The 25,061-nt window shown below is 45.2% G+C and overlaps 1 protein-coding gene across 1 annotated transcript in view; it reads left to right on the top strand.

Moving 5' to 3' along the window:
- The window catches only part of LOC138947642 (chorion peroxidase-like), a 36,788-nt gene extending 14,863 nt beyond the window's left edge, over positions 1–21,925 (top strand). The window contains exons 7-13 of the mRNA XM_070319152.1: positions 5,920–6,018; positions 9,201–9,441; positions 10,184–10,353; positions 13,815–14,088; positions 14,745–14,914; positions 19,829–19,934; positions 21,466–21,925. Coding sequence (XP_070175253.1) covers positions 5,920–6,018; positions 9,201–9,441; positions 10,184–10,353; positions 13,815–14,088; positions 14,745–14,914; positions 19,829–19,934; positions 21,466–21,523 — 1,118 coding nt within the window. The 3' untranslated portion in view covers positions 21,524–21,925. The remainder of the gene's footprint in view (positions 1–5,919; positions 6,019–9,200; positions 9,442–10,183; positions 10,354–13,814; positions 14,089–14,744; positions 14,915–19,828; positions 19,935–21,465) is intronic.
- Positions 21,926–25,061: the final 3,136 nt, after the last annotated feature.

Genomic DNA, 25,061 nt, shown 5'->3' with positions numbered 1-25,061 from the left:
TGTGGCTGCTAGGGCTTCGTTTTCAATCACAGCATATCTCGTTTCTGTGTCTGTGAGGGAACGTGAGATGTAGCAGACTGGGCGACGTGTTTTGTCCTCTTGTATTTGCAACAGGACTGCGCCAATGCCTGTGTTAGAGGCGTCGGCTGCAATGACGGTTTCTTTCTTGGGGTCATAATGAGCCAGTACCGGCTTTGAGATAAGCAGTTTTTTGATGTTGGTGAAAGACGTCTGTTGTGCGTCTCCCCACAGCCATGATGTGTCTTTGCGCAGAAGCTCTCGAAGTGGTTGTGTCATGTTTGCCAGGCCTGGAGTGAATTTTGCCAGTTGGTTCATCATTCCATGAAAACGTTGTAGCTCTGTGACTGTTTTTGGAGCTGGGAAGTCTTGAACAGCCTGGACTTTCCGTGGGTCGACCCGGATTCCATGCTGATCGATGATGTGACCTAGGAAGGAGATGGAGTCTTTGAAGAACTCACATTTTTCATTGAGCGTAAGCCCTGCGTCTCTGAGTTTCGTCATGACCGTTTTCAGGATCTTGTCGTGAATCTCTCGGTTTGGCGCATGAACGAGGATATCATCCATGTGGCAGATTGTTACGAAGCGGTTTACTCGTATCTGGGGTAATGTGTATTGTTGTAAATAGAATAGACTATAGCGATGGTCAGACATTGGAAAGGGCTATAGGCTGCATACCGTCGCGTTGACCGCAGTTGAACCTTGTGTAACTGACAAGGTTTTTCACGTGCAAGTAATGCAGGCGACAGCTCACTGGCAATGTCATAGCAAGAACGACTTTGTAAAATCAGTCGCCGTCAAGGAGCCAAGCTCGACTCATGTTTTTCGTAACACGTTAGCAGACGGGCTCCTGTTTTAGGTATCTGACTGAAGAAGGATGAAGACTGACGAACTTTCCCTATCAGTCTACGTGATATCTTCCATTTTCATATTCATGCCAGGCCGGCGACTGTACTAAATGTTGGCTTTACACTCTTTTGAGGTATGTTTGAAACCGGTTATATTTTCATGTCATGCTGTCGTATGTGAGAAGAGTGACTGTTTCTGTGTTTAACGTTATTGTGTAGGCCTAAGCTATTGTGCTACACTGCTTAAACATGTGAGGGTTTTACGTAACGTTTTCTTGGCTTTAGAAAACAGGAATTAACGTGTAAATAATTATATTGGCTCATGCAGCTTAATATGTTGGACGAGTGAGTATTTTTATTGTGCGAGTGAAAGAAACTAAAGACAAGTTGATTTATGGACTATAAACTTTACAGTGTTCCAACTGGGGGGTTTTCATCGCCGGAGGCTGAACTGAACCAGTCAACTGCGGCTTGTGGACATGACCATGGCATGGAGAGCTGGCAGGGTTCTACAGTTAGCCGCCGAGACGAACTGGAAGGATCAAGGACTACGGCAAGCAATGGTTGCGGTGTCGTGAGGACTGGTGCATCCTTGTCAGTCGTCTGAAGGACTTACAGCCATACCAACATCTTGAAAGCCGAAAGATGGCAGTAGGGTAACGTACAGTAGAATACCTATTCGTCTTACCTGTTAAGCTGCTTTGTTTGAGCCAAAAGGTGTCTGCGTCTTGGACTGTAGAGTTTCTTGCGGTGTTGTCGGCCTAGAGTACTGGTCGAAGCCCGGAAATGATTTTGTGATGTAAAAAGCTTTGTAAACTAATAATAATTAGTCTTGGCAGTGTCAAGATCCATTTAACACCAGGTTTTTGCGTGTGTGAGTGCGTGTGCGCTTGTGCCTTGTAAGCTACGGTAGCGGACAACTATTCAGATTACATTCAAGTCTGTAAACAAATACTAAATTTATAGAGTTGTGTAGAGGCATTTATGATTGTCTAAAAACCGGGCTATACCACTCCATAACATCTGGCGCCCAATAAGGGACCATAACAAATGGCGCCCAATAGTGTTTGTTTGTTTGACCCTTTAGCAGTATTGTTTTCTATCTCAAGGCACGTGCGCTTACACGGGTGTGAATGATTGTTTTGTTTGTCCTGTTTATCCAGTAACATTTTCAGATTTGATTTGATTTTTGATTTGATGTGTTGACTGGTATATTCTTGCAAGGCCAAGGTCTTACTCGAGTTTCATTCATGATATTTTTTTTAAACAGCTTCTGAACATGACCCCAGTGTATAATTCTTTTGACTTTTTGGATAATCTCTGATCGAGATTCAGAAAATTTCATCGTTTTTTCAACAATTCATTTTCTTTTGAGGAAAGGGGGTGATGTTACGAAGCGGTTTACTCGTATCTGGGGTAATGTGTATTGTTGTAAATAGAATAGACTATAGCGATGGTCAGACATTGGAAAGGGCTATAGGCTGCATACCGTCGCGTTGACCGCAGTTGAACCTTGTGTAACTGACAAGGTTTTTCACGTGCAAGTAATGCAGGCGACAGCTCACTGGCAATGTCATAGCAAGAACGACTTTGTAAAATCAGTCGCCGTCAAGGAGCCAAGCTCGACTCATGTTTTTCGTAACACGTTAGCAGACGGGCTCCTGTTTTAGGTATCTGACTGAAGAAGGATGAAGACTGACGAACTTTCCCTATCAGTCTACGTGATATCTTCCATTTTCATATTCATGCCAGGCCGGCGACTGTACTAAATGTTGGCTTTACACTCTTTTGAGGTATGTTTGAAACCGGTTATATTTTCATGTCATGCTGTCGTATGTGAGAAGAGTGACTGTTTCTGTGTTTAACGTTATTGTGTAGGCCTAAGCTATTGTGCTACACTGCTTAAACATGTGAGGGTTTTACGTAACGTTTTCTTGGCTTTAGAAAACAGGAATTAACGTGTAAATAATTATATTGGCTCATGCAGCTTAATATGTTGGACGAGTGAGTATTTTTATTGTGCGAGTGAAAGAAACTAAAGACAAGTTGATTTATGGACTATAAACTTTACAGTGTTCCAACTGGGGGGTTTTCATCGCCGGAGGCTGAACTGAACCAGTCAACTGCGGCTTGTGGACATGACCATGGCATGGAGAGCTGGCAGGGTTCTACAGTTAGCCGCCGAGACGAACTGGAAGGATCAAGGACTACGGCAAGCAATGGTTGCGGTGTCGTGAGGACTGGTGCATCCTTGCCAGTCGTCTGAAGGACTTACAGCCATACCAACATCTTGAAAGCCGAAAGATGGCAGTAGGGTAACGTACAGTAGAATACCTATTCGTCTTACCTGTTAAGCTGCTTTGTTTGAGCCAAAAGGTGTCTGCGTCTTGGACTGTAGAGTTTCTTGCGGTGTTGTCGGCCTAGAGTACTGGTCGAAGCCCGGAAATGATTTTGTGATGTAAAAAGCTTTGTAAACTAATAATAATTAGTCTTGGCAGTGTCAAGATCCATTTAACACCAGGTTTTTGCGTGTGTGAGTGCGTGTGCGCTTGTGCCTTGTAAGCTACGGTAGCGGACAACTATTCAGATTACATTCAAGTCTGTAAACAAATACTAAATTTATAGAGTTGTGTAGAGGCATTTATGATTGTCTAAAAACCGGGCTATACCACTCCATAACACAGATGACGCCATCGACCCCCTCAAGGATCTCTGTCATGGTTCGCTGGAATATCTCGCTAGCTGAAGAGATACCGAAGGGAAGCCGGTTGAAAGAGTATCTGCCGAAGGGTGTGATGAAGGTCGTGAGAAGGCGGGACCCTTCGCTGAGGGGGATCTGCCAAAATCCACTCTTGGCGTCAAGTTTTGAGAAGATCTTGCTGCCTGCCAATTTCGCCAGACTTTCATCTACGGAAAACATGGGGTGGACCTGTCTTTTCACAGCTTTGTTGAGTCCGGTGAGGTCAACGCAAATGCGAACCGCGCCGTTGGGTTTAGGAACAACTACCATTCCCGAGCACCAGCAAGTAGGCTCCTCGACTGGCGAGATGACCCCTTTCTGTAGCATGTCATCGATCTCCTGTTTCACCTTTGGCAGGAGAGGGTGTGCGATCTTACGAGGGGTGTAGATGCACGTTGGATTGGCCGTGGGATCAAGGGAGATGCGGTAGGGTTTTTGAAGTGACCCTAGCCCTTTGAACAGTTCTGGAAAGTCTGCTTTGGGGTCCATTTGGCTTGCGGGTGTGTGTGTGAGGGGCGTGGAAGGAGATTGGGCAGAAACGCAATTGATGCGGGCGATGAGATTAAGTTTTATGCATGCAGTTTTGCTGAGGAGGGCGCACGGTTGTCCCTTCAGCACATAGAGTGTTTCTTGGATCTCACTTGATTTGTATTGCAGTGTTGCCTGGAGAGTGCCCAATACGTGAAGTGGGTTGTTCCCGGGACCTCTCAGTACTTTCGTTGAAGGTTTCAGAGTTTTCCCTTTTGTCCAAGATTCCCCCACGACTGTGACCGATGCGCTTGTGTCCAGTTTAAAGTTGACTTTAATTTGGGCAGACCATGTGCCATTGTCTTCTGAAACTTCATAGACCCAGCCAAGAAAAGAGCCTGAGTCAGAGTCCTCCTCTTCTTCTATTTGCTGCACGCGTTGTGGTTGGCGGCACACTGTGCGATAGTGTCCTTCTTTTCTGCAGTTGGTGCATGTGGCTTGCCTTGCAGGACATTTGTACCGCGGGTGTTGTTCTTTCCCGCAATGTCCGCAACTATGTTCAGTTGCCGAGTGAGAGGTGCCGCGGGGTTTTGTTTGTGTCTTCTGAAAGTTATTGCCTTTTTCGTACCCTTTTTGGTAGCGTTTCTTTTTGTTGACAAAATGGACCGTCTCTCAGGTGTTTCTCAGGATGTTTTGGTTCTGTTTTCTCTCCTCGGCCTGCCTGCTGAGTTGTATGGCTAGGTCAAGGGTCAAGTCGGTTTTAGACTGCAGTTCCTCTGATATAGCGTTGTCTATTACCCCGGCTACAATTCTGTCTCTGATCAGTTCATCTTGGAGAGCCGCAAACTTGCAGTCAGCTCCAATTTTGTGAACATCTTGGGTGAAAGTCTCCACAGGTTCGCCTGGCTGTTGTACCCTTTTGTTGAACTTTGCCCTCTTGACGATGACATTTTTCCTTGCAGAAAAATAACCAGCCACTGCTTTTCTGAGATCAGCGTGTGTGATTGTGGCTTCTTCTACTTTTAGTGTAGCTAAAATGTCGTCTGCCCCTTCTCCCATCGTGTACAGAAAAATACTGACCTGTTCTCTCTCTGTCTTCTTAGATAGGCCTGTTGCGTGGCAATACCTGTCATATCGGGAAAGCCACGTGTCCCGATGCGCAGGGGAACCATTGAATGGATGGGGTGGAGGTAGGGTTACTGAGCGGTTATTTTGGTCATTGTTCGCCATTTTGTGTTATTTAATGTCTGATACCTGTTTTGTGGGTTGAACACCGCTGCCACCATGTGGTATTGCGTGGTTACAAAGTAGACAAGACAGTTGAAGAACCTGGTGTAGCCATCTTTATTACCCGAAGTTCCAGTTACAAAGCGGGAGTTCTTTCCCTTGCGTCGTCTGCATGGTAGGCCGAAGTGGGCGTACTTGGACCTATCCAACAAATGTTTTAATATCGCTACACGCGACTTGTTTATAAACACCGCCAAACTCATTAGTGTTGTTTTTGTGATAATATAATGCTCAGGCACAAGATCTAATAATAACATATAAAACTATTAATTCTCCGAACGGCTGTCTTTACCTGGTTAAAAAGTACGCGTTTTTACGATGAGGTCCAATCAAACTATACGTACACAACGCACGTACACTCATCGTACAACCAGTAAAACATGCTGCACGAATCTGTTGTTGTTTTTTCTCGTCTTTTCCAGTATCTTTTCCCGGTTTGTATTTTATTACGGTTTGAAAAAGAGAAACAAACAGCTTGCGACAGCGTGCGCGAGTGTTGCGCTTGTGTGTGTGTGTTCGGCCGGGTACTGTACATTGAATATCGCCTATTTCTTCCAGGCAAACTGCGCACGAATGGCGCGGACATGCTGCCTCTCAACGTTAACAACACTCACAAATGTCTGCTGAATAAACCGCTGACCTCGTGTCCGATGTCAGGTACAACGTGGACCACCTATTTTTGACTCGCGTTTGTGTAAACGTGGGTCCCAGTGTCGTCTGTCTGTCCTTGTGTGTGTGTGTGTGTGTGTGTGTGTGTGTGTGTTTGGGTGTGTGTATGTGTGTTTGGGTGTGTATGTGTGTGTGTGTGTGTGTGTGTGTGTGTGTGTGTGTGTGTGTGTGAATCTAGATATGTTCCGTATTGAGTTGTTTCTGTCCATGATATATTAAAGATAGCCCCGTCCCCTGAACCTATCATGTCAACCATCATAGATCTGTCATGGTCTTTAAATGAGAATATTCTTCAATTTGAACACGTACCAAAACTTAACGGCATGGACTGTTTGTGTGCATAGCGGGTAATGTTGAAATACTGTCGTCACTGACACCAGTATCCTTAGCGGATTATGACTTTATTCAGTTATTCTGCAGAAAAACAGAAATGCTGGAGAAAAACTGTTTGTTTCTGCAGCATTTCTGCATAATGTCATCTTTTGCGAGAGCAACGTTTTTTTCTGCAGTAAAATTGAAATCAAGAATGCTGCAGTAAAACGGTGATGTTGTTTTACTGGAGAAAAACTGTTTACACTTTTTCTTCAGCATTTTGGCATTATTCAGTTATTCTGCAGAAAAACAGAAATGCTGGAAAAAAACTGTCTTTTCTGCAGCATTTCTGCATAATGTTATCTTTTGCCGAAGCAACGGGTTTTTCTGGAGCAAAACATTTTACTGCAGTAAAATTGAAATCAAGAATGCTGCAGTAAAACGGTGCTGTTGTTTTACTGCAGAAAACCTGTTTACACTTTTTCTGCAGCATTTTGTACTGGCTCATTATAATGTTGGAGCACGCGAGCCCCCCTCTGTCGAGAGGTGGACTCATCCAGAATTACCAATAGTTGTGCGTGACACGAATGTATTTTGTCTGTCCGACTTCCTTTCCATACTATCCCAGGGGGCGACGAATACAAACGCTACTTTACAAGGTCGTTCGTTTTTCTCCAGAAAAACTGTCACAGACTATTCTAAAGAAAAAGTTAATCGCAATAATGCTGCAGAAAACCAAGTAAACATTATGCTTCAGAAAATCTGTTTTATTGCAGTAAAAAACGTTGCTTCAGCGAAAGATGACATTATGCAGAAATGCTGCAGAAAAGACAGTTTTTCTCCAGCATTTCAGTTTTTCTCCAGAATAACTGAATAATGTCATAATCCGCCAAGAGCCAGTACAAAATGCTGCAGAAAAAAATGTAAACAGGTTTTCTGCAGTAAAACAACAGCACCGTTTTACTGCAGCATTCTTGATTTCAATTTTACTGCAGTAAAATGTTTTGCTGCAGAAAAAAACGCTGATTGGGCGAAAGATGACTGTCGTGTTTTTCCTTTCGCCACTCTCAGTCGCAAAGGAGACACAACGAGTTGTGTAGGTTCTGTAGATTTATTAACAGCTGGAACAACGGTGACAATATCTCTCAGCACAGTGTAAGAAAGAACAAGTGCAAGACTGGTAAAGAACAACAATACGTGTGCGCAGCCCTACTTATATAGTTAATGGACATACGAGATTAATATTCGGGAAACATCGACACTAATCTGGTTAGATCTACACAGTTCCGTCTGTCCGATGAGCGTCTACGCTTACGTCATGAGTGACTGCGCACTTAATCAAAGTAAGTTCCATAATGTTCTTTATCCTTCCATTCGATTCCAGTGGTATCTAGCGATCTCCACAACAATGACATTATGCAGAAATGCTGCAGAAAAGAACGGTTTTTCTCCAGCATTTGTCTTTTTTGCAGAATAACTGAATAAAGTCATAATCCGCTAAGGATACACCAGTGCCAACATGCAATATTTATTCAGCAAAATGTCCCGCTCTACACAGAACACAGCCAGGGTGTCACGCTCTACACAGAACACAACCAGGCTGTCCCGCTCTACACAGAACACAGCCAGGCTGTCCCGCTCTACACAGAACACAGCCAGGGTGTCCCGCTCTACACAGAACACAGTCAGGCTGTCCCGCTCTACACAGAACACAGCCAGGCTGTCCCGCTCTACACAGAACACAGCCAGGCTGTCCCGCTCTACACAGAACACAGCCAGGCTGTCCCGCTCTACACAGAACACAGCCAGGGTGTCCCGCTCTACACAGAACACAGTCAGGCTGTCCCGCTCTACACAGAACACAGCCAGGCTGTCCCGCTCTACACAGAACACAGCCAGGGTGTCCCGCTCTACACAGAACACAGCCGGGCTGTCCCGCTCTACACAGAACACAGCCGGGCTGTCCCGCTCTACACAGAACACAGCCAGGCTGTCCCGCTCTACACACAACACAGCCAGGCTGTCCCGCTCTACACAGAACACAGCCAGGCTGTCCCGCTCTACACAGAACACAGCCAGGGTGTCCCGCTCTACACAGAACACAGCCAGGCTGTCCCGCTCTACACAGAACACAGCCAGACTGTCCCGCTTTACACATAACACAGCCAGGGTGTCCCGCTCTACACAGAACACAGCCGGGCTGTCCCGCTCTACACAGAACACAGCCGGGCTGTCCCGCTCTACACAGAACACAGCCGGGCTGTCCCGCTCTACACAGAACACAGCCGGGCTGTCCCGCTCTACACAGAACACAGCCGGGCTGTCCCGCTCTACACAGAACAAAGCCAGGCTGTCCCGCTCTACACAGAACACAGCCAGGCTGTCCCGCTCTACACAGAACACAGCCGGGCTGTCCCGCTCTACACAGAACACAGCCAGGCTGTCCCGCTCTACACAGAACACAGCCAGGCTGTCCCGCTCTACACAGAACACAGCCAGGCTGTCCCGAGGCTATTGACTGGTGGTGTGTGTCCAGTGGATGGTTGCTCCTAACCCATGCACAATCTTGGGCAGGTGCTTTACACGATCGCTTACACGAAAAGGCAATAATCTTTAGTGCACCGAGTGCGACGATAGAAGCTACATTTAGTGCCGCGTCTCTCTGAAACTCATCAACGTATCCGGTTTTTATTGTTTAAGCTGTCGTGCTTCGGATGATCTTAAATGTGAAGAAAAGAATACATCTGTAAATGTATTCAAGCCCTAATATTTATTTGCTAAGGGTGACCTTAGGTTAAAATGTTCAGTGTGTATATGTGTATGAAACCAGTTTCTACTGTTTCTGTTGTGACCTACAGGTGACAATCGGGTGAACGTGTGGCCTGGCCTGACGACCACCCACGTTATCTTTCACCTGGAACACAACCGGGTGGCAGAGGCCCTGCACAAGGTGCACCCAAAATGGGACGACGAACGTCTGTTTCAGGAGGCGCGCGCCATCGTCATCGCGGAGACACAGAACCTGGTCTTCAGCGAGTTTCTGCCTATAGTGCTGGGCGATGATGTCATGTCCTTCTTCGGTCTCAACAAAGGTGCCAGGTGAGTCATGTCCTTCTTCGGTCTCAACAAAGGTGCCAGGTGAGTCATGTCCTTCTTCGGTCTCAACAAAGGTGCCAGGTGAGTTGTGTCCTTATACGGTCTCAACAAAGGTGCCAGGTGAGTCATGTCCTTCTTCGGTCTCAACAAAGGTGCCAGGTGAGTTATGTCCTTCTACGGTCTCAACAAAGGTGCCAGGTGAGTCATGTCCTTCTTCGGTCTCAACAAAGGTGCCAGGTGAGTTATGTCCTTCTTCGGTCTCAACAAAGGTGCCAGGTGAGTCATGTCCTTCTTCGGTCTCAACAAAGGTGCCAGGTGAGTTATGTCCTTCTACGGTCTCAACAAAGGTGCCAGGTGAGTCATGTCCTTCTACGGTCTCAACAAAGGTGCCAGGTGAGTCATGTCCTTCTTGGGACGGTCTCAACAAAGATGCCAGGTGAGTCATGTCCTTCTTCGGTCTCAACAAAGGTGCCAGGTGAGTCATGTCCTTCTACGGACTCAACAAAGGTGCCAGGTGAGTCATGTCCTTCTTCGGTCTCAACAAAGGTACCAGGTGAGTCATGTCCTTCTACGGTCTCAACAAAGGTGGCAGGTGAGTTGTCGTTAATTGCAACGTTCACACACACACACACACACACACACACACACACACACACACACACACACACACACACACACACACACACACCTAGCTAGCTATGAAGCACAACTCACGAGAATGATGCCAGTAACCGTGTCGTTCCAGCTACAATGCCAGCCTCAACCCCAGCATCATCAACTCGTTCCTGACGGCAGCCTTCCGTTTTGGTCACTCGCAGATCAACAACGTGTACCACCTGAGCGATGCCGAGGGCGATCTGGCCAAACTGCAGAACCTCTACTTCAGGCCCGACAGGGTCATGTCACAGCAAAGCGGTAAGGAGAACTCAACAAACAAGAAGGAACGTCTTATTATAGACAAAATAAAACATTCACAGGAACTTTGACTTTGAAGAGACAAAACTTGATAACTTATACTGTGACTTATCTTAGAATTGTTGTAACTTCTAAAATGGACCGAGCAAAATTGTAAGGAAAACTATTATTTGGAATATGTTGGTCTTATGCCAGCAACAGTCATGCAGGCACAGCTTGATGGTAGTAAGATGATGTGGTATTGTGATGATAAAAATACCTTTTCAGGTCATATGAGGTAGCTTAAAATTGGCCTGCGTGCCACTTTCACAGAGGCAAACATTGGGGGGGGGGGGGGGGGGGGGGGGCGCTTCAGGAAAGCAGTGCTCAAAACAATGATAAAAATGTACCGTAGTTTTAAGCGTTCTGGGGTATGTAACTCTCTCGACCATGTATTCGTTTGAATCCAAGAAGACTAAGCCCCCCTTCTCTCTTGTCCAACAAGGCTAAGCCCCCCTTCTCTCTTGTCCAACAAGGCTAAGCCCACCTTCTCTCTTGTCCAACAAGGCTAAGCCCCCCCCCCTTCTCTCTTGTCCAACAAGGCTAAGCCCCCCCCCCCTTCTCTCTTGTCCAACAAGGCTAAGCCCACCTTCTCTCTTGTCCAACAAGGCTAAGCCCACCTTCTCTCTTGTCCAACAAGGCTAAGCCCCCCTTCTCTCTTGTCCAACAAGGCTAAGCCCACCTTCTCTCTTGTCCAACAAGGCTAAGCCCCCCTTCTCTCTTGTCCAACAAGGCTAAGCCCACCTTCTCTCTTGTCCAACAAGGCTAAGCCCACCTTCTCTCTTGTCCAACAAGGCTAAGCCCACCTTCTCTCTTGTCCAACAAGGCTAAGCCCCCCTTCTCTCTTGTCCAACAAGGCTAAGCCCACCTTCTCTCTTGTCCAACAAGGCTAAGCCCACCTTCTCTCTTGTCCAACAAGGCTAAGCCCACCTTCTCTCTTGTCCAACAAGGCTAAGCCCCCCTTCTCTCTTGTCCAACAAGGCTAAGCCCACCTTCTCTCTTGTCCAACAAGGCTAAGCCCACCTTCTCTCTTGTCCAACAAGGCTAAGCCTCCCCCCCCCCCTTCTCTCTTGTCCAACAAGGCTAAGCCCACCTTCTCTCTTGTCCAACAAGGCTAAGCCCCCCTTCTCTCTTGTCCAACAAGGCTAAGCCCCCCTTCTCTCTTGTCCAACAAGGCTAAGCCCCCTTTCTCTCTTGTCCAACAAGGCTAAGCCCCCCTTCTCTCTTGTCCAACAAGGCTAAGCCCACCTTCTCTCTTGTCCAACAAGGCTAAGCCCCCCTTCTCTCTTGTCCAACAAGGCTAAGCCCCCCTTCTCTCTTGTCCAACAAGGCTAAGCCCCCCTTCTCTCTTGTCCAACAAGGCTAAGCCCACCTTCTCTCTTGTCCAACAAGGCTAAGCCCCCCTTCTCTCTTGTCCAACAAGGCTAAGCCCCCCTTCTCTCTTGTCCAACAAGGCTAAGCCCCCTTTCTCTCTTGTCCAACAAGGCTAAGCCCCCCTTCTCTCTTGTCCAACAAGGCTAAGCCCACCTTCTCTCTTGTCCAACAAGGCTAAGCCCACCTTCTCTCTTGTCCAACAAGGCTAAGCCCCCCTTCTCTCTTGTCCAACAAGGCTAAGCCCACCTTCTCTCTTGTCCAACAAGGCTAAGCCCACCTTCTCTCTTGTCCAACAAGGCTAAGCCCACCTTCTCTCTTGTCCAACAAGGCTAAGCCCACCTTCTCTCTTGTCCAACAAGGCTAAGCCCACCTTCTCTCTTGTCCAACAAGGCTAAGCCCACCTTCTCTCTTGTCCAACAAGGCTAAGCCCACCTTCTCTCTTGTCCAACAAGGCTAAGCCCACCTTCTCTCTTGTCCAACAAGGCTAAGCCCACCTTCTCTCTTGTCCAACAAGGCTAAGCCCACCTTCTCTCTTGTCCAACAAGGCTAAGCCCACCTTCTCTCTTGTCCAACAAGGCTAAGCCCACCTTCTCTCTTGTCCAACAAGGCTAAGCCTCCCCCCCCTTCTCTCTTGTCCAACAAGGCTAAGCCCCCCTTCTCTCTTGTCCAACAAGGCTAAGCCCACCTTCTCTCTTGTCCAACAAGGCTAAGCCCCCCTTCTCTCTTGTCCAACAAGGCTAAGCCCACCTTCTCTCTTGTCCAACAAGGCTAAGCCCCCCTTCTCTCTTGTCCAACAAGGCTAAGCCCCCCTTCTCTCTTGTCCAACAAGGCTAAGCCCCCCTTCTCTCTTGTCCAACAAGGCTAAGCCCCCCTTCTCTCTTGTCCAACAAGGCTAAGCCCACCTTCTCTCTTGTCCAACAAGGCTAAGCCCCCCTTCTCTCTTGTCCAACAAGGCTAAGCCCCCCTTCTCTCTTGTCCAACAAGGCTAAGCCCACCTTCTCTCTTGTCCAACAAGGCTAAGCCCACCTTCTCTCTTGTCCAACAAGGCTAAGCCCCCTTTCTCTCTTGTCCAACAAGGCTAAGCCCACCTTCTCTCTTGTCCAACAAGGCTAAGCCCCCCTTCTCTCTTGTCCAACAAGGCTAAGCCCACCTTCTCTCTTGTCCAACAAGGCTAAGCCCACCTTCTCTCTTGTCCAACAAGGCTAAGCCCCCCCCCCTTCTCTCTTGTCCAACAAGGCTAAGCCCCCCTTCTCTCTTGTCCAACAAGGCTAAGCCCCCCTTCTCTCTTGTCCAACAAGGCTAAGCCCACCTTCTCTCTTGTCCAACAAGGCTAAGCCCACCTTCTCTCTTGTCCAACAAGGCTAAGCCCCCTTTCTCTCTTGTCCAACAAGGCTAAGCCCACCTTCTCTCTTGTCCAACAAGGCTAAGCCCACCTTCTCTCTTGTCCAACAAGGCTAAGCCCCCCTTCTCTCTTGTCCAACAAGACTAAGCCCACCTTCTCACTTGTCCAACAAGGCTAAGCCCACCTTCTCTCTTGTCCAACAAGGCTAAGCCCCCCTTCTCTCTTGTCCAACAAGGCTAAGCCCACCTTCTCTCTTGTCCAACAAGGCTAAGCCCCTCTTCTCTCTTGTCCAACAAGGCTAAGCCCACCTTCTCTCTTGTCCAACAAGGCTAAGCCCACCTTCTCTCTTGTCCAACAAGGCTAAGCCCACCTTCTCTCTTGTCCAACAAGGCTAAGCCCCCCTTCTCTCTTGTCCAACAAGGCTAAGCCTCCCCCCCCCCCCCTTCTCTCTTGTCCAACAAGGCTAAGCCCCTCTTCTCTCTTGTCCAACAAGGCTAAGCCCACCTTCTCTCTTGTCCAACAAGGCTAAGCCCCCCTTCTCTCTTGTCCAACAAGGCTAAGCCCACCTTCTCTCTTGTCCAACAAGGCTAAGCCCACCTTCTCTCTTGTCCAACAAGGCTAAGCCCACCTTCTCTCTTGTCCAACAAGGCTAAGCCCACCTTCTCTCTTGTCCAACAAGGCTAAGCCCACCTTCTCTCTTGTCCAGGCCGGCCGCAGTGCAAGGAGCTGATCGTGTCCTTAATGGCCCGGCAGAGCCAGAAGTTGGACCCTACCTTCGCTGAGGGACTCATGGACTTTCTTTTCATTGGTGTGGACCGGGTGGGTCACAGCACGGACCTGGGAGCACGCAACGTGCAGAGAGGAAGGGACCACGGCTTGCCTCCTTACCTCGACTTTTTGGACAGGGCACAGAAAGAGTTCGGGGACAGTGACTTCATCAGTAAGGTCGTGGTGCCCGACTGTGCCGCTGGTTTGTATAGGTCAGTGGACAACCGTTGTCTTTCAGTATCGCAACGGTAGGGTGGCTGAGGGCGAGGGTACCTGTGACCTCGTGACGTTAACAAGGGGATGGACCGAGGCTTGCCTCCATCTGGGTGGACGTTTTGGACAAGGCTCAGAGAGTTTGGAAACAGCGACTTCATTAAGTGCTGCTGGGTTGTATTGGTAACTGACAGACCAAGAACGGGGGATGGGGGGGGGGGGAGGTGGGGGGCGGCCCTAATAAGGGACCATGGCTTGACCCAATATATGGACTTCGTGGACAGGGCTCAAAGTCAGCGGCTTTTTCAACGAGGTTGTGCATTAGGTCTGCAGAAGATCTGGGGGCATGTAACTTGCAGAGTGGACGGGACCATAGCTTGCTTCCTTGTGTGGACTTTTTGGACGGGGCACAGAGAGAGTATGGCGACAGTGACTACGTAAATAGGGTTTAGCTGTCTGACTGTGCTGCTGGCTTGTGTAGAGTGGGAAGGAAAATGGCCGCTGCGGCATATTATGGTTTGATAATGCCACGTGAAAACTGTGGATTTCCTTATATGACCGTCTTAACAATGTACACGTGTCATGCTAAGGTGCACTGTGTGTGTGTGTGTGTGTGTGTGTGTGTGTGTGTGTGTGTGTGTGTGTGTGAGAGCAGGTCTGTCAAAGACATAGACCTGTTTGTGGGCGGACTGTACGAGAGCCCTGTGCGAGGGGGCGTGGTGGGTCCCACCTTTGCCTACCTCATCGGCAAGCAGTTCAAACACCTCAGGGAGGGCGACCGCCTCTTCTTTGACACCAAAAGGTCGAATGCCGGGTTCACAAAAGGTAAAGAGTTAACACCTGTGCATCTCTTGTAATTGTGCTTCAGGGGTCATGTATTCTTAGAGGTTGAGAATTTGGAGGATGGTTCGTTGATTGGTTGGTTTTTCATGTCCCTTCAATCTATTTGGCTATTCTTACACTTGTTACTTCAAATCTGGTTAAATATCTTGATCTCCATTAAAAAGTGACACATCTTGTCCGGACTTTGAGAACATAGGTTCTTAGTACTGTAAAGTACCTCGCTTTGTCAAGATTGTGGTACATGTACCGCCTGCAAGGAGTTCACTAAATCAGCCCAAACCTCTTCATAGCAAAGTTGGTCGAGGTAGCTGTATTACTCTAGGACACACCATCGATACAGGTTTGTTCTAGGGCCATGAGCCCTTGTACTACGAAGGGGGTTTCTCAAATGTATGCTTACTGCTGGAGCTCATGGAGATCGCGGCAGGCGTTTGCCCATGCACTAATGGGGACAGGCGAGTTACAAGCCCATGATTTTACAAGTTGTAATCGGCACGCCGGCACGCGTCACAAGTGTATCATCTTACAAGTTGTAATCGGCACGCGTCACAAGTCTAACAAACTACCAAGATTGTACCAAAGAAACTGTTCTATACAATTTTTTCCCAGTTTTGCCGAGTTTTTGATTTCTGTCTGCATCCAGTCGCCTCCCTTTACATACTATGCACAACATTCGGCGTCATTGCCATCAGATTGTACGCGTACGGTCAGTTTCCCCTCATCCCCAGCTGGGCATGCACAGTCCAAAAGGTACATACAATGTTTTTCTATCGCCTAGTTTTGCCGAGTTTTTGAATAGCGTTTGCAACCAGTTGCCTTTTAAAATTGTTTTTATTTTTTTACACAATATGCATAACATACGGCGTCATTGCACCGAAACTGTTCTATTCTAATTTTTTCTCTGTCTGTCTCTCCTCCTGTCTGTCTGTCTGTCTACTTGTCTGTCTGTCTATCTCAGTGTCTCTCTCTCTATCTCTCTCTTTTTCTGCCTCTCTCTCTCTATTTCTGTTACTCTCTCTGTCTCTCTCCTTCTGTCTGTCTTGTCTGTCTGTCTGTCTCTCTCTAAATGCTAGTGTTTTCATGTTTAAAATGTACAACCATGAAACACCTTCATACATCCAAGACCTGTTTGAGCGTCCTCCTGGTAGAGCGAGGCTTTTGAATTATACGCTACCGCTCCCACGCATTGATTTGTATAAATCTAGTTTATCCTGCTGGGGATCGCTTGTGTGGAATATACTTCCAATGTACTGTAAAACATGTCAAACCCTTTCATCTTTTAAAAAAAATGTTCGAAAATATCTTTGTCAAAAATAATTCTCTCCCTACGCTTTAAAATCATAACTGTTACTGCATAACATCTTAATCATCATTTTATTAATCAATGAACCACGTTATTATAACTAGTGTTTTATTACTTTTAACCTGATTACAAATTCTTAGTTAATTAGTTATTCGTTTGGCTGTTCAATACATGTTATATAAATATATAATTGTAATGTATAATGTCATGTATGTCTAAAAGGGACAGGTTGGAAGATTAGGCATTGCCTAAAACCTTTATCCCTTTGTATTAAAGTTTTGAATCTGAATCTGAATCTGAATCTCTCTGTCTCAGTCTATCTCTCTCTCTTTCTGTGTCTGTCTGTCTCTCTGTCTCAGTCTATCTCTCTGTCTGTCTGTCTGTCTGTCTGTCTGTCTCTCTCTCTCTCTCTCTCTCTCTCTCTCTCTCTCTCTCTCTCTCTCTCTCTCTCTCTCTTCGCGTTTTGTGGAATTCTCTCCCGGAATCAGTTCGAGTCCCAACAAGTCTCAATACTTTCAAAAAACACCTCTCATTACATTTAATGTCAAATTACGAAAAGTCACAGTGATGGAAGACTTCGTTCTGATTATTTTCATATTGATCATATCTGTCCATAAAGCATCAGTGTTTCATAACGCAAGAATGTATGTATAGCCTACAACGTGTATATAGTCATGTGAATAGTTTTTTTTATTTTTTTTATTTATTTTTTACAGTCATGCTTATCTTTTGTAATTGTTTTACGTTTGTATATATATATATGTATTTAAGATTAGAATAGTCCCTCTCTGGGCGAGGGCTGGTTGAAAAGAAGCTCGTTTATATTGCTTATGCCACAACCCTCGTAAAATAAAATTTGATTTGATTTGATTTGATTTGATCTCTCTCTCTCTCTCTCTCTCTCTCTCTCTCTCTCTCTCTCTCTCTCTCTCTCCTTCCTCTCTTATTTATATGAAAGGATAGTGAGAACCGGACGTTATTCAGTGCACTCGATCAGCTGAATGGCTAATCACGTCTTAGTGTACTTGTTTTTCTTTCCAAAAACAGTCAACAGGAGAATAGGGACAGACATCAAGTTCATGATTCGTTTTACTAGTGCGCCATGCACCATTGGCGTAGATATGAATATGTCCGATTACAATTCCATTATGTGCGTCAAAGGGCCCGTTGGGATTACGCACCACTGTGCCACTCTATGTCTACTTACATCGGAGTACAACATTCGGATTAAGCAAAGCAAAGCCCACGACCAGCTGAGTGTCTCGGGCTGTGATTGACCGTTGACCTCACCTCGGCATTGAAACAACAGAAGTGGAGGGGGGTATGACAAAGCAACTCTCCCGCTGAGAGGGATAGTTAGACACCGACACTTGGTACCTTTTTGTATCAGTGAACGAGCGCAGGCGGCCTCTACTGGAAGCGCTCTGGAGATAATGATAGGGTTTACTCTGTCGAGGCTTTATATCGAACAATTATTCTTGCTTGCCCCGCCGCTGGTGTTATGCAATATGTCCAGGTTTCACAAGAATTCCTTGTTTTGGTCACCGACGTACTGAAAGTTTCTGAACGCGAAGAACTGTCACCATTGCATTTATTTTGCTATTTTTTTCATTTTGTTCATGGTGTTTGAACACCGTGTTAACTATTTACAGGAACTTCGTAACTTGTTACTAAAACTAAAGGTTCCGCAGCAGAATCGTCACTGCATATGACATTTTGTTATTTCTTGAAATGTTTTTAATTGTTACTCGTTCTTCTCACTCTCTTCATGTTGTTTTTACACTTTGCAAATAGTTGTGTTTTTGTGTGCTGTAAGTTCCTCACGAAGCACATTTTCCGCCACTCTGCATTTGACATAACTTAAAAAAATGTCGGGACTTCTTTGCCGTTTGAATTCTTCGCACTCTGTTCATATAAATGTTACTCTGTATTTCTTCTTTGCAATAAAATGGGTATCTTTTACTCAAAGTTTCTCAACAGGGATATCTTGCAGTGCATGTGACATTTCGTACTTTCCTGTCACTCTGTTAATCTTCTTTAATTCCAACAGTATTCTTTGTTAGCTTATTTGTGGTCTTTTGCTCAAAGTTCTTCAACAGGGAGATCCTGCCCCATTGCATTTGACAATTTTCAATTTTTATTCGTCTGTTATTTTTTGTTCGACTAATAACTTCATTGTTCTTCATTGCAAAACGTTGGGTGATCTTTTACTGCCTGCAGTGATGACCATATCACCAAGAAAATTACATGGTAATTTGCATCAAGATTGCAGTATATTTCAGCCGGCCAATGATCGACATTGCACTGCTTCAGATCTGCTCTCATTGCTTCACTTAATATCATTGCAAGGCTCAGAACATTTCATGGGAGCAGTGAGCTGTTTTATGCTATAACATAACTGAACCCAAGTGACCTGGATACCATTTTGTTTTAAGGGACATCGCTTTGATGGTTTTATGTTAAGTGCAGATTGCTCATTGTGATAATAAATTAGTTGGGTAGCTGCTTCATCCTAGTCACGTTTTGTTACATGTTACTGTGATTATGTGTGGATTGGTGCTTCCTCCTTTTTAGTCACTTTTCTTCCACTGATGATACCGTGATTGAAGTTGCATTGCTGCTCCCACCTTTGATTCCCGTTTCAGTCGTTCATTTTTCTGTATATGAGTGGATTGGGGTAATTAAAATTACATAGTATACATTAATCAACATTAGACAATCAATGACTTCAATACAGCAATTGCAGGCAGGATCAGGACATTTCCCATGGATGAATGCGTTCATTTCATTGATTAAATTTGCGCATATTGCGCAAGTGAAACTTTACAACGAAGGGGTTATTTTGTCCAGTCATTTGAGTTTAACAAATATTTTTATAGTTGTGCATGAACTTCAGTTCGTCCACGACCATTCTACAAAGTTTCGAGTCTATAGGTAAAATGGTCGGACATTTACCTTTTCTCCAAAACTGAGGTGTTACCAAATTACACCTCCGAAATTGTCAATGGCGCGGAAGCTTTCCTGAATAGGCATGGCCTTGAACTCAGCTCTAACTGCTTTCTTCGGGTCACCAATGATCTAGGGGATGAGGCGTGTGTTTGTCGAGGCTGCTTTTCCCAGTTTTACCTAAGAGACCGACTGTATATTGTGTTATTGTATTTGTCAGACTTGATTGTACCAAGTCCCTACACATGTTGTAATGCGCTTAGAGCCAAATATTTTTGGCTTTTGTAAAGGATAGGCGCAATATAAATACACTTTATTATTATTATTATTATTATTTGTGCATACTAAAAAAATAGCCGAGTATGGCTGCACCATTGGAACCCCTTTCATGACCGTGCCTTACAAAACATGGCAAAATATGGTATGAAGGAGTTAGTTTGATTTTACGTTGGAACGTTCTTTTATGCGGAGTTCCATTCTACGTTTTCAAAGTCGCACACACAACGAATCCCCCCCCCCCCCCCCCCCCATGTTCTACATGTTTTGGCCCTGTTGATCTCTGATCAACCCTATTTCTTGTTGGTAGCTTGATTGCCATATTTTGACTGACCTGTTCTCAATGCCAGATGTGGTTGCCATGGTTTCAGCTCAGGTAAAGAGCATCAAGCGGACGACCTACGCAGGAATCATCTGTCGCACCATGAAACTGGACAAGATTCAGACAGACGCCTTCAGGATTCCCGATGACCGCAAGTAAGTCACAGTCGAGTTTCTTCCCTTTCTGCTAGGATGTGCAAGTGTTATCACCATTTCTCAGCCTTGTTTCCTATTTTTTTAAGGTGAAATCCGATGACTTTGAATGTTGCGAAGGACATGGTAAACGAATGTAAAGCTGAAGATTGCTCCTGTTGTTCGAAGCAGGTTTACTTCAAGACAAGAAACCATACAGCCTGGAGCGACCTGGGCTTTTGTTACACTTCCTTCTTCCTCGCTCGTGGGCTGAAAGTCCCATGGTTTTTACTTGTATGATCGTATTTACCCTTCCATTTAATCAGCTTGGTATTTTCGTGTTTCTATAACCAACCAAATTCTGACATAAATTACGGGATCTTTTTCGTGCGCACTTGGTCTTGTGCTTGCGTGTACACACGAAGGGGATAAGTCACTAGCAGGTCTGCACATAAGTTGACCTGGGAGATCGGAAAAATCTGCACCCTTAACCCACCAGGCGCGGCCGGGATTTGAACCAACGACCTTCCGCTTCGGACACCGGCGTCTTCTCCACCAGGCCACTGCGCCTGCCTGCACATGTCCTGATCACAAGGGGTATGGTTACTCAATTGGTAGAGCACTAGACCTCGGGTCACAGGCTCCAATCAAAAAGCATGGTGAGAGCCTCCACAAAAGGGTCTCTGGCTCAGTTCTTAATCATTGCCTCCCGATAATTTTTACTCGTTATGTAGAATTATACTTTATTTTAGCTTATGCACAACTACATTGCACGTTCCAAGTTCTTTTGCGATAGGACTATTCAATTTGGTTCACTATCATAGTGAATTGTGCAACAAATGTGACTTTAAGAGGCTTTTTTTTTTTTAATCAAGAAGAACAAGTTATTAACTTAAGATCAGAGAGAAATGATCGAACGCCTGCAGCAAGTTCTCAGCTTTCATGTTCTTTAGTTTTAGTGTGTTGATTTTTGCTACCACCCATTCACAAGAAGGTTAGTACCACAACATCACTATGGGTACTTGCACCAATAAGCTGTGTTCAACCAAGGACAATGTCTGCCAAAATACTAATTGCAAACATAAAAGACGACTTCTTAAACACACTTTTTCTAGTTAGAATCATTGTTCAAGCTCGCGCATTTGCTAAATCACGCTGAGACTGAAGTCACAATTCTGCTGGCTACACACTTGGAAGTGAAACAAAAACACTTGTTCCTCGCCATAACGCGTGTTAAACGAAGGGAAATCTTCGTTCATGATTTTGAGCAAACAGTCACACAATAAGAAATAAAGGGGTTCTTGGGTCTAGGATTGACACAAAAGAAGATTAGATCCGAGACACTCATCGTGCCCATCCCGCCATTGTGGTCCAAAATACGCGAGCCGAGCGTCGGAGTCGTTGCGGTCTCGACAGCCGTTAACCGGATCTGCGGAGTGAATAAAGTTGGTATCCCTAATTGGCCACTGCCACTGAGGACGTTAGAATTCAATTTCATCATTTGCTAGCAATGGCGTTTTCATTCTGTACCAGTCTTTCCCTTTCTCTGTTTCAGGAACACTTTCGTCGACTGTGACACTCTGCCCGATGTGGACTTCTCTCTCTGGCGATGAGGAGCTTGTGTGCTGTGGTTTTTTTTACGTCAGAGATTCTCCGGGTTTTGTTCTTTCTTTCCTTTGGGGTAGCTAGCTAGCGTCATTCTCCACTCCCATCCCAAGACAGGAGTCCTTTCTTCTCAGAGAAAACCCAGTTGTGACGATTTTTTCCCTGAACTGTGAATCAGTAATGACAAGATATAAGCGTTTCTGATTGTCTCCACTTCACAGATTGTTCTGAAGCTTTGTCGCATGATCTATGTAAAAATAATGTGCTTAATATTGATGACAGATGTCAAATACTGTTAGCAAATGTCGAACACATTATATTTAACTATCAGATATTTTAGACTCGAACATTTGATGAAAATACAGAGGTGCAAAGTCGGAAATCAGTATGAATAAATCAATCACACATAATGATACGTGTGACGGTGTGGATTCGTTGAGCGGATGAATGCGTAATATCGCTTATGTTTCCTTCGGAACCACATTTGCATTGTGTGTGTGTGTTTGTTTGTGTAGAAGGTTCGGTCAACACTGATGTTTTGTTTTCTTTTGATGTGTTACGGACTCTCTCTGGACTATCACTCACGGACACACGTACAAAGACATGCAAAGACTAGTCAGAACATGGACACAGACGGCTAAGCGCGCTTAGGATCTACCGGTGACTGGACATGTGCATCTCAAAATTTAACGTAGAACAGATAATGGCATTACACAAAACATAAAGCGATCGGCAACATGAACTACAAACATTAACCTTTGCCGTGCTTCCTGGGTTCACCTGTACCCAGAGACACACTAAAATCATTGTAACTCTGGAACCATTAAAGGTATCGTTTTGAAATTTTAAGTATCTCTCACACACCTAATTTGCTCTCTGTCTGAAAATTTTTAGTGTGTACATGACAAAACATCAGAATTAATTGATTATGATAATTTACATAAACACTACCGATGGCGCGGGTTCACACATACCCATACTTTTAAAGAGTAGTAGTGATTGTAACTATCCCTCTGCCGACGGCGCGGGTTCTGCTACACCCATAATTACCAAAGCGGCGGAACAGTGTCTGTCAGCCTGTTTGTCTCCAAGAGACTGTCTGTCTCTCTGTCTGTCTGTCCGTATCTCTCTGTCTGTATGTCTGTTGTCAGTTGCTCTGTCTGTCTGTCTGTCTGTCTATCCGTCTATCTGACTGTCTGTCTATCTGACTGTCTGTCTCTGTCTCTCTTTCTTAGTCTCTCTCTCTCTCTTTCTTAGTCTCTCTCTCTCTCTTTCTTAGTCTCTCTCTCTCTCTTTCTTAGTCTCTCTCTCTCTCTCTTTCTTAGTCTCTCCCTCTCTCTTTCTTAGTCTCTCTCTTTCTTAGTCTCTCTCTCTCTCTCTTAGTCTCTCTCTCTCTTTCTTAGTCTCTCTCTCTCTCTTAGTCTCTCTCTCTTTCTTAGTCTCTCTCTCTCTCTTAGTCTCTCTCTCTCTTTTTCTTAGTCTCTCTCTCTCTTTTTTAGTCTCTCTCTCTCTCTCTTTCTTAGTCTCTCTCTCTCTTTCTTAGTCTCTCTCTCTCTTTCTTAGTCTCTCTCTCTCTCTCTAGCTCTTTCTTAGTCTCTCTCTCTCTCTCTCTCTTTCTTAGTCTCTCTCTCTCTCTTTCTTAGTCTCTCTCTCTCTTTCTTAGTCTCTCTCTTTCTTAGTCTCTCTCTCTCTCTTTCTTAGTCTCTCTCTCTCTTTCTTAGTCTCTCTCTCTCTTCCCTAAGTCTCTCTCTCTCTTTTTTAGTCTCTCTCTCTCTCTTTCTTAGTCTCTCTCTCTCTCTCTTAGTCTCTCTCTCTCTCTTTCTTAGTCTCTCTCTCTCTCTTTCTTAGTCTCTCTCTCTTTCTTAGTCTCTCTCTCTCTTTCTTAGTCTCTCTCTCTCTTTTTTAGTCTCTCTCTCTCTTTCTTAGTCTCTCTCTCTCTTTCTTAGTCTCTCTCTCTCTTTCTTAGTCTCTCTCTCTCTCTCTAGCTCTTTCTTAGTCTCTCTCTCTCTTTCTTAGTCTCTCTCTCTCTTTCTTAGTCTCTCTCTCTGTCTCTCTTTCTTAGTCTCTCTCTTTCTTAGTCTCTCTCTCTCTCTCTTTCTTAGTCTCTCTCTCTTTCTTTGTCTCTCTCTTTCTCTTTCTTAGTCTCTCTCTCTCTCTTTCTTAGTCTCTCTCTCTCTTTCTTAGTCTCTCTCTCTCTTTCTTAGTCTCTCTCTCTCTCTCTCTTAGTCTCTCTCTCTTTCTTAGTCTCTCTCTCTCTCTTTCTTAGTCTCTCTTTCTCTCACTTAGTCTCTCTCTCTCTTTCTTAGTCTCTCTCTCTCTTTTTTAGTCTCTCTCTCTCTCTTTCTTAGTCTCTCTCTCTCTCTCTTAGTCTCTCTCTCTCTCTCTTATTCTCTCTCTCTCTTTCTTAGTCTCTCTCTCTCTCTCTTAGTCTCTCTCTCTTTCTTAGTCTCTCTTTCTCTCTCTTAGTCTCTCTCTTTCTTAGTCTCTCTCTTTTTTAGTCTCTCTCTCTTTCTTAGTCTCTCTCTCTCTTTCTTAGTCTCTCTCTCTTTCTTAGTCTCTCTCTCTCTCTTTCTTAGTCTCTCTCTCTTTCTTAGTCTCTCTCTCTTTCTTAGTCTCCCTCTATCTCTTTCTTAGTCTCTCTCTCTCTCTTTCTTAATCTCTCTCTCTCTCTTTCTTAGTCTCTCTCTCTCTCTTTGTCTCTCTCTCTCTTTCTTAGTCTCTCTCTCTCTCTCTCTTTCTTAGTCTCTCTCTCTCTCTTTATTTGTCTCTCTCTCTCTCTTTATTTGTCTCTCTCTCTCTATCTTTCTTAGTCTCTCTCTCTCTCTTTCTTAGTATCTCTCTCTCTCTCTCTTTCTTAGTCTCTCTCTCTCTCTTTCTTAGTCTCTCTCTCTTTCTTAGTCTCTCTCTCTCTCTTTCTTAGTCTCTCTCTCTTTCTTAGTCTCTCTCTCTCTCTTTCTTAGTCTCTCTCTCTCTCTTTCTTAGTCTCCCTCTCTCTCTTTCTTAGTCTCTCTCTCTCTCTCTTTCTTAGTCTCTCACTCTCTTTCTTAGACTCTCTCTCTCTTTCTTAGTCTCTCTCTCTCTCTCTTTCTTAGTCTCTCTCTCTCTTTCTTAGTCTCTCTCTCTCTTTCTTAGTCTCTCTCTCTCTCTCTTTCTTAGTCTCTCTCTCTCTCTTTCTTAGTCTCTCTCTCTCTCTTTCTTAGTCTCTCTCTCTCTCTCTCTTAGTCTCTCAGTCTCTCTCACCCCCTCTCCCCCCCCCCCCTCTCCCTCCCCTGCAAGAGGTCGGTGAAGGGAGAAACTCGATGCACCCACTGAAGTAGCGCTGTGGGTTTCCCTGAACCCACCCCGTCGTTAGAGAAATAAACGGTAAAAACCCTCTTTCAAATGTATGGGTTCAGACAAACCCGCATCGTCGTTAGAGGAATAAACGGTAAAAACCCTCTTTCAAATGTATGGGTTCAGACAAACCCGCATCGTCGGGAGTGTGTAGTCAAAAGCGGCATCCGGCAAAGGCTAGACTGGACAATGACAAAAACTTTACTCTATAAT

Source organism: Littorina saxatilis, linkage group LG14, assembly GCF_037325665.1.
Source record: "Littorina saxatilis isolate snail1 linkage group LG14, US_GU_Lsax_2.0, whole genome shotgun sequence".
Classification (NCBI taxonomy): domain Eukaryota; kingdom Metazoa; phylum Mollusca; class Gastropoda; order Littorinimorpha; family Littorinidae; genus Littorina; species Littorina saxatilis.
The sequence above is the reverse complement of the archived record's forward strand: the minus strand, read 5'-3'. Positions and strand labels throughout refer to the sequence as shown.